The 10,000-nt window shown below is 46.4% G+C and overlaps 1 protein-coding gene across 2 annotated transcripts in view; it reads right to left on the bottom strand.

Annotated features, from left to right (window-relative positions):
• Positions 1-10,000, bottom strand: part of plod3 (procollagen-lysine, 2-oxoglutarate 5-dioxygenase 3) — a 126,019-nt gene that overhangs the window by 27,331 nt on the left and 88,688 nt on the right. For both annotated transcript variants that reach the window (XM_087982990.1, XM_087982989.1), the window contains exons 11-12: positions 8,494-8,598; positions 5,301-5,426 (exon numbers count right to left, since the gene is read on the bottom strand). In XM_087982990.1, the coding sequence (XP_087839116.1) occupies positions 5,301-5,426; positions 8,494-8,598 (231 nt within the window). The remainder of the gene's footprint in view (positions 1-5,300; positions 5,427-8,493; positions 8,599-10,000) is intronic.

Raw genomic sequence — 10,000 nt, 5'->3', positions numbered from 1 at the left:
AATCAGTCTCCCATGGGGAACCCTGTCAAATGCCTTACTGAAGTCCATATAGATCACATCTACTGCTCTGCCCTCATCAATCCTCTTTGTTACTTCTTCAAACATCTCAGTCAAGTTTGTGAGACATGATTTCCCACGCACAAAGCCATGTTGACTATCTCTAATCAGTCCTTGCCTTTCCAAATACATGTACATCCTGTCCCTCAGGGTTCCCTCCAACAACTTGCCCACCACTGAGGTCAGGCTCACCGGTCTATAGTTCCCTGGCTTGTCCTTACCACCCTTCTTAAACAATGGCACCACGTTTGCCAACCTCCAGTCTTCCGGCACCTCGCCCGTGACTATCGATGATACAAATATCTCAGCAAGAGGCCCAGCAATCACTTCTCTCGCTTCCCACAGAGTTCTCGGGTACACCTGATCAGGTCCTGGGGATTTATCCACCTTTAACTGTTTCAAGACATCCAGCACTTCCTCCTCTGTAATCTGGACATTTTGCAAGATGTCACCATCTATTTCCCTACAGTCTATATCTTCCATATCCTTTTCCACAGTAAATACTGATGCAAAATATTCATTTAGTATCTCCCCCATTTTCTGTGGCTCCACACAAAGGCCGCCTTGCTGGTCTTTGAGGGGCCCTATTCTCTCCCTAGTTACCCTTTTGTCCTTAATATATTTGTAAAACCCCTTTGGATTCTCCTAAATTCAATTTGCCAAAGCTATCTCATGTCCCCTTTTTGCCCTCCTGATTTCCCTCTTAAGTATACTCCTACTTCCTTTATACTCTAAGGATTCACTCGATCTATCCTGTCTATACCTGACATATGCTTCCTTCTTTTTCTTAACCAAACCCTCAATTTCTTTAGTCATCCAGCATTCCCTGTACCTACCAGCCTTCCCTTTCACCCTAACAGGAATATACTTTCTCTGGATTCTTGTTATCTCATTTCTAAAGGCTTCCCATTTTCCAGCCATCCCTTTACCTGTGAACATCTGCCTCCAATCAGTTTTCGAAAGGTCTTGCCTAATACCGTCAAAATTGGCCTTTCTCCAGTTTAGAACTTCAACTTTTAGATCCGGTCTATCCTTTTCCATCACTATTTTAAAACTAATAGAATTACGGTCGCTGGCCCCAAAGTGTTCCCCCACTGACACCTCAGTCACCTGCCCTGTCTTATTTCCCAAGGGTAGGTCATGTTTTGCACCTTCTCTAGTAGGTACATCCACATACTGAATCAGAAAATTGTCTTGTACACACTTAACACATTCCTCTCCACCTAAACCATTAACACTATGGCAGTCCCAGTCAATGTTTGGAAAGTTAAAATCCCCTACTATAACCACCCTATTATTCTTACAGATAGCTGAGATCTCCTTACAAGTTTGTTTCTCAATTTCCCCCTGATTATTGGGGGGTCTATAATACAATCCCAATAAGGTGATCATCCCTTTATTATTTCTCAGTTCCACCCAAATAACTTCCCTGGATGTATTTCCGGGAATATCCTCCCTCAGCACAGCTGTAATGCTATCCCTCATCAATAATGCCACTCCCCCTCCCCTCTCGCCTCCTTTTCTATCCTTCCTGTAGCATTTGTATCCTGGAACATTAAGCTGTCAGTCCTGCCCATCCCTGAGCCATGTTTCTGTAATTGCCATGATATCCCAGTCTCATGTTCCTAACCATGCCCTGAGTTCATCTGCCTTCCCTGTTAGGCCCCTGGCATTGAAATAAATGCAGTTTAATTCATTAGTCCCACCTTGTTCTCTGCTTTGTCCCTGCCTGCCCTGACTGTTTGACTCACTTCTGTTCTCAGCTGTACCCGTCTCAGATCGATCTCTTTCCTCACTATCTCCCTGGATCCCCCCCCACCCACACCTTACTAATTTAAATCCTCCCAAGCAGTTCTAGAAAACTTCCCTGCCAGTATATTAGTCCCCTTCCAATTTAGGTGCAATCCATCCTTGTACAGGTCACTTCTACCCCAAAAGGGATTCTAATGATCCAAAAATGTGAATCCTTCTCCCATACACCTGCTCCTCAGCCATGCATTCATCTGCTCTATCCTCCTATTCCTGCCCTCACTAGCTCGCAGCAATAGGAGTAATTCAGATATTACTACCCTTGAGGACCTCCTTTTTAAATTTCTGCCTAACTCTCTGTAATCTCCCTTCAGAATCTCAACCTTTTCCCTTCCTATGTCGTTGGTTCCAATGTGGACAATGACCTCCTGCTGCCCCCTCTCCCCCGTGAGAACATTCTGCACCCTCTGAGACATCCTTGATCCTGGCACCAGGGAAACAACACACCATTCTGTTTTTCTCTGCTGGCCACAGAAACGTCTGTCTGTACCTCAGACTACAAAATCCCCGAACACAATTGATCTCTTGGAAGCCGACGTACTCCTCGTTGCATTAGAGCCAGTCTCAATACCAGAAACTTGGCTGTTTGTGCTACGTTCCCCTGAGAATCCATCACCCTCTACATTTTCCAAAACAGCTTACCTGTTTGAAATGGGTATAGCCACAAAAGACTCCTGCACTAGCTGCCTACCTCTCTTACCCTTCCTGGAGTTAACCCATCTATGTGACTGTATCTGAGACTTGCCCCCCTTCCTATAACTGCCATCTATCACATACTGTTGCTGTTGCAAATTCCTCATCGCTTCTATTTGTCTCTCCAACCAATCCACTTGATCTGATAAGATTCACATCCAACAGCATTTATGACAGATATAATCCGCAGTAACCCTTAAACTCCCACATCTGACAAGAAGTACATATCACTGCAAAGGCCATTTTTGCTCCTTCACAATCTACAGACCCAGAAAATAACACTGTCTTATTCCTCGACAAACACTGCCCCAGGTTAAATTAATAGCTATGGCTTATATTTTAAGTTTAATCAAGAGACTTATCTCCAAAAACATATAATCAAGAAAGAACCCACTGTATCCACTACTGCAGCCTTTCTCTTGGACAGACTTAAAACAACAAGTAACTTATCTGACTCTGTTCTGTGAACTTCGCCCAACAGGGTCCTCCAAGATTAGTTGTGAATTTCACTGTTTGTTAATTTTCCCAGATACACTCCGATGTCCAGCGATACACGAATTCAAACATCAAAGGCGGTAACTGTGCAGGTTCTCTCTCTCTCTCTCTCTCTCCTGCACTGACCTCACCACGTGCTTCCTTTGTCTGCCCTGCTCCCTCTTAAACTGCTATTGTTTTGACCCTTTTTTTTCCCAAAGTTCCAAAACAATGCAGCAGCATATAAAACAGGAATTGCTGTTCCTGGAATTCACCTCCAACACCTAAAATACCTCAAAAAAAAAAGGAGCAGCTCTTACAGCCAGATATTTTTCCCGCCCTCCATCTTGGATTACCCAGCTCCTGCTCTATCTTCCTCAATCTCTCCCTACTTCCTAATTTCTTCCTGAAATCTTCAATACCTTCCTCGATCTCCCTCAAAACCTCTTTCCTCTGTCTTCTACAATCCTTCCTTTCCCTTCATCTCCCTCAATCCATCTTTCCATCGCCTTCAATCGACCTCGATCCTTCCATCTCTGTCCACCTCTCTTTCAATCCCTCCTTTCCACTATTGTTTCAATCAGGTCCTGGGCTAACGATGAGCTAACACATATGGTCTGTCAATCAAAGTCCCCAACAGTCTGTACTGCTGGAGAATTTAAATAGCTCTCCTGGATATCTTCAGCAAACAGTCTACATAGTTTAATTAAAGTTGACATTATAACAGTCTACACAGTCTATTTAAACAGCATAGTAAGGGAGCAAACAGAGCCTACTTAAACATCACAGTACATCAAAAGTGCTGAAAACTGTCCAGGCTGCCAATGGGTTCTGGTTTGAGTCCATTCACAAGTTGGATCTTTAATATTACACATCAGGACGGGGTCTTAAGAACGAGTGTTCTTACAGGGTTAACGGTAGGGTTCTTAGTGAGGTGGAGGAGCAGAGGGATCTTGGGGTCTATGTTCATAGATCTTTGAAAGTTGCCACTCAGGTGGATAGAGCTTGTAAGAAGGCCTATGGTGTATTAGCGCATTCCATGCCCCCACCACTCTCTGGGTAAAGAACCCACCCCTGACATCTCCCCTATACCTTCCACCCTTCACCTTAAATTTATGTCCCCTTGTAACACTCTGTTGTACAAGGATTGAATTCAAGAGTCGTGAAGTGATGTTGCAGCTGTACAGGACTTTGGTTAGGCCACATTTGGAGTACTGTGTGCAGTTCTGGTCGCCTCACTTTCGGAAAGATGTGGGAGCTTTGGAAAGGGTGCAGAGGAGATTTACCAGGATGCTGCCTGGAATGGAGAATAGGTCGTACGAGGATAGGTTGAGAGTGCTAGGCCTTTTCTCGTTGGAACGGCAAAGGATGAGGGGTGACTTGATAGAGGTTTATAAGATGATCAGAGGAATAGATAGAGTAGACAGTCAGAAACTTTTTCCCCGGGTACAACAGAGTGTTACAAGGGGACATCAATTTAAGGTGGAAGGTATAGGGGGGATGTCAAGGGGTGGGTTCTTTACCCAGAGAGTGGTGGGGGCATGGAATGCGCTGCCTGTGGGAGTGGCAGAGTCAGAATCATTGGCGACCTTTAAGCGGCAATTGGATAGGTACATGGATGGGTGCTTAAGCTAGGACAAATGTTCGGCACAACATCGTGGGCCGAAGGGCCTGTCCTGTGCTGTATTGTTCTATGTTCTATGTACTTAGTGCTCTTAAGTTGGACATTCGTAAATTGAGGAGCCGTGTATTTACAAAGAATGCGTTTGCAACAAAAACTACAGCAACTTTTCCCAGTAAAAACAGGTTGATCCCTCCAGCAAATTATAGTCAATGGTGGATAGTTAGGAGAATAATTCCGTGCATTAAGTGAATCCCCAGTCACTCCCAGTAGCAGACTGCCCTGATGTGACATGCATGCACTCGCGTATATACCATGCAGAAGCTACCAGATTAATCAGATAACTGCACACTCAAAGAAAGTGAAAATCTTTTGATATCCCCAAAACAACCAGTGTGATTAACATTACTTGAGCTGCCTACTTTGTAATTACATTGAATGCACAGCATAGAAAAAGGGCATCTGACCCAATCTGTCCATTCTGGAATCTGAGCCCTATTTGAGCATCCTCTCATCTTTAATCATTTAAATCCACCCTCTTAGCTTTCTGCTTACAGTTCAGTGCATCAATGTTTGTTGGAGACAGAATTCAACTAGTTTACACTGGAACAAATCACAAATTCATTTTGTCGGCCCAATCACTCACACTCTCTTCAACTGCACGATTTCGATGTAGTCCTCTGAGCGGCTGTAGTAACCGTCCGCATTTACTGCGCCCCAGAAGTTGGACCACAGCTTGCCATGACGACTGACCATTGGCGCAATCACAAACCTGGGGGAAGAGACAGGCCAATGGGTAAACACGAGAGCAGCGACTGGGAGGGCCACCAGGCCACGTAGCCTGCCTCAGGATTCAAGTGTCAGATGGTCACAGGTTCAAGCCTTCACTCCAGAACTCTGCGCCATCGGAGGGAACCATCCTTTGGTTGAGACCTCTCAGTTAAACGCAAAAAGTCATTATTTCAAACAGCATCCCAGCCTCTGACCTGCTCTTGTAGCCACAATGTTAATATATTATTTACTTGCTGTTTACTTATGTTGTTTGCAATGGACCTCTGTCTTCACTGGCCTCCATAGTAGATTCAATTACTGCCTTGACTCACATGACAGGCAGAGGTCTTGTGCAGTGATGGACTTCCAGCAACATCCACCAGACGGCGGCAGTCAACCACTCTCAGCAGGAGACATCTTAAAGTGGTTCGGCTGCCCAGATGGAAAGTGAAGCTCACTGAAAGCATTTATGTGGTACCTTCCACCACCTCAGGACATCCCAAAGTGCTTCACAATAGTCACACTAGTCAAATTTCCTCCCCTAAAGTGGACTGGGTGGGAAACAGGGGTGGGGTGGTTTGGGAGGTAAACAAGATAGATTCTTATGACAAGTGACAATAGTTTCATGGTCACTGTTATTAAGGTCAGTTTCACACTCTAAATGAGTGAACTGAATTTAAATTCCATCAGATGCCATGGAGGGATTTGAACCCATGTCCCCACAGTGTTTGTTGTGCCTCTGGATTAACAGTCCAGTGTCATTACTGCGATGCTACCCTTTTCAATTGCTTCGGTTAAGGATAGCTACTGGGTCCTAGGACACCAGGATTAATTGTTCTCTCTCTCAAAAAAAATCAGCTGTAGAATGATTTACAACCCGAGAGACGCTTGGGCCTTATTTTGCCATCTTCTCTGAAAAGCAGCACTGCCGGCAGTGCAGCACTCCCTCAAGCCAGGATTTGGAAGTCTGAGCCTGCTGGGAAACTGTTATTATCGGTGGGGGAAGGCAAGGTTAAAATCCCCACAAAGCCCAATTGCACTCCCAGTGCCTTCTGTCAGTAACCTAAAGGGTGCTCATTGCAGCAGCCAGTATCACCAATCTCTGGAGCAAGTGTAACAAAGCTCCCTAAATTTGCATTTAGATAGTGTCTGTATTCATTGGTGTTTAGAGAGAGAATCTTATTGAAATGTACAAAACCCTGAGGAGGCTTGACAAGGCAGATACTGAGGAGGTGTCTTCTCAAGTGGGGCAATCTATAATTGGGGGGGGGGGGGGGGGGGGGGGGGGGGGGTGAAAGATTTCAAATCAGGCACCCCCCACTTAAGATGGAGATGTGGACTTCCTCTCTCAGAAGGTGATGTGGATTTGGAATTCCTGCCTGAGAGGACGGCGATCACTGAAAAGGGAGGCAAGCTTTATGTGGGACGGACAGAACAGTGGGGCTGAGGCCACAATCAGATCAGCCACGATCTTGCTGGATGGCAGAACAGGCCAAACTGCCTATTTCTACTCCTGCCGGTGTTGGACTGGGGTGGACAAAGTTAAAGATCACACGACGCCAGGTTATAGTCCAACAGGTTTAATTGGAAACACACTAGCTTTCGGAGCCACCTGATGAAGGGACAGTGCTCCGAAAGCTGGCGACTTCAAATAAACCTGTTGGACTGCAGCCTGGCTGTCGTGTGACTTCTGACTTTGCCTATTTCTCACATTCTTAACGTAGCAGCACATCTCAAAAGGCTGCTTCAGGGGAATGTTGTCCGACACGATTGGCCACCGAGCTCCACAAAGTGATCAACGGGTTGGTTTCAAGGAACGTTATAAAGGAGGCGACGGAGGCAGAGGAGCTTAGAGACGGAATTCCAGAGCTCAAAAGCCCAGACAGCTGGAGCCATGGCCACCAACGTTGGAGCAATTATAACTGAGGAGTGCTCCAGTGGTCAGAACTGGAAGAACGCAGAGACCTCAACAGCTGTGGGACCGGAGGTGAGAAGATAGGTAGGGGCCAGGTAGGATGCAAATTTTAAAATTAAGGTTTTTGAATTAATTCGTCCACGGGTAGTGGTGTCTCTCGGTGGCCAGAATTTATTGCCTATTCCTAACTGCCCTTGAGAAGATGGTGGTGAGCCACTTCCTCGTGGTCTGTATGGTGTAGGTACACCCACTGAGCTGACAGTGAAGGAGCTCCGGGACTTTGACCCAGCAACGGTGAAGGAATGGCAATACATTTCCAAGTCAGCATGATGTGTGGCTTACAGGTGGTGGTGCTCTGCTGTCTGTGTTCAAAGGGGCTGTCAAACGGGCCTTGGTGAGTTGCTGCAGTGCACCAGTAGTCAGGGGAGTGACTGTTGAAGTTGATGAACGTGGGCTGTTCTGTACTGGACGCTGTGAGCTCCTTTAATGTTGGTAGAACCGCACCCATCCAAACAAATGGGAGAGTATTCTGTCACACTCATGACTTACACCTTGTCAGACTCTCAGAAATAAGGGCCACATGGTGGATCAGTGCTTAGCACTGCTGCCTCACAGCGCCATTTGATTCCAGCCTTGAGCGACTGTCCGTGTGGAGTTTGCACATTCACTCCGTGGGTTTCCTCCGGGGGCTCCGGTTTCCTCCCACAGTCCAAAGATGTGCAGGGTCAGGTAAACTGGCCGTGCTACACTGTCCATAGTATTCAGGGATGTGCAGGTTAGGTGCATTAGTCAGGGGGTAAATGCAGAGTAGATTTGGGTGGGATACTCTTTGGAGGGTGGGTATGGACCTGTTGAGCCGAAGGGCCTTTTCCTGCAAGGATTCTATCGGGAATCAAGGGGTGGGTCAGTTGCTTCAAAGTTCCAAGCCTCTGACCTGCTCTTGCTAAACCAGGAATTAATGCAGATTAGTGAGCATAGCCAGTCATAGGTGAACAAGGCTTTGGTAGGATGGGAGAGTTTTGCACATGCTCCAACTTTACAGAGAGTAGGTAGTTGGAGAGGGGGCAGTATAATGTTAAGAGTAATCAGGTGTAGAGGTGACAGAAATCCGCATGTGATAGGTAGGAGGGTACGAATGATGAGTTAACCTTACCGATTGTGCTCGATTAGAATCTTCAGGGTCTCTGGATTACTGAGGGCCACATCAGCATCCAGGCTGAAATAATAGTCACAGTCTGGGTCCTGGCGACACACGTGCCTGAGAAATACAATGGACGATACAAAGGAATGAATATGAAGTACAGACTGGTTCCCTTTCAAAAGGCAGAGACTGTGGAGAGGTGCTGGGCGTTCAGCCAAAAAAAACAGCTCCTCAGTCCCTCCCTCCTCCACCACCACTTCCCAGAGAATTGGACACGTTCCTTTCATTTGCAGAGACATGTCTCGGAGTATGAATAAATGTAATAAAGCAAAAATAAATCACACTAATAAGCAGTGGCACTCGCAACATGACTCTCTATATGCTTGGCAAAAGCCGCACATATTCATACACAAGGGCCTGTCGCTGTAGAGAAAGAAAGCTGTCCAACAACTTCTGTACTCAAGGAAGGATAAACTTGGCATCGGGGAAATACAACAAAGGTTCCCCAGAATAAAGGCAAAATAGTGCAGTGTTAGAAACCTTAATCAAACAGCGAAACTCAGGATATTTGACAGCATTTGTGGAGAGAATTGAGTGTTTGATTCTGGTGTGATGTTTCCTCAAAACACAGCGTTCTCTGTGTTTGTTAAAGCGTCACCTGCTCCCTGAAGGGGTTGTCCCATTGAGAGAGATTGAGGGGCTCAGGCTTGTGATCTTGATCAATGAGAAGGGATCTCATTCAAACAGACAAAATTCTTAACAGGGCTTGACGGGAGAGGTGCAGAAAAGGATGTTTTTCCCTCTGGCCAAAGAGATAGGCAGAGGGTGGGGGGGGGGGAAAAAAAACACATCAGAGAGCTTTGAGGAATCCCAGAGCTCAGGGGCCAAGCAGCTGAAGGCTAGGCTGCTACTGGTGAAACGATTAAAACTGGGGGCAGCTCAAGGGGCCAGAATTGGAGAAGCAAAGCAATCCCAGAGGTTTGGCAGGGACTGGAGGAGATTCTATAGAGAGGGAAGGGTGTAGGGGCTGGAGGTAGTTAGAAAAAGGAAGGGGGTGTCGGGAGGGGAGGAGGTTACAGAGATAGGGAGGGGTCTAGGGGCTGAAGGAAAAGCAGTGCAGGGGATGGGAGGTGGTAATGGACATAGGGAGGGGCAAAGCCACAAAGGGATCTTAAAACGAGAATGAGAATCTTTAGAATTGAAGTGTTGTTTAAGCAGCAGTCAGCAGAGTTGGGCACGTTTAGAGGAGGGTGGATGGGTGAACAGGAGGCACTGCAAGTTGAGACTGGCAATAGAACTATGACTGACACTGGTTCATGGAGAGGAGAATGTGATGGACCGGCCAAGTGTGCGACAGAGTAGTCGGGTCTGGACTACAAAGACATGGATGAAGGTAGCGGTTGACTTGAGATGGGCGAAGATGAGCAGATTACAGAAATGGACACAGGCAGTTGCAATGACGGCACACATGCAGAAACACTGATGCCAGTCACAGCACACACATCATCGTGGTAACTAA

Source organism: Chiloscyllium plagiosum, unplaced genomic scaffold (assembly GCF_037043375.1).
Source record: "Chiloscyllium plagiosum isolate Xiang-an unplaced genomic scaffold, Cpla_swu_hap1 HiC_scaffold_44, whole genome shotgun sequence".
In the NCBI taxonomy this organism is placed as follows: Eukaryota; Metazoa; Chordata; class Chondrichthyes; order Orectolobiformes; family Hemiscylliidae; genus Chiloscyllium; species Chiloscyllium plagiosum.
The sequence above is the reverse complement of the archived record's forward strand: the minus strand, read 5'-3'. Positions and strand labels throughout refer to the sequence as shown.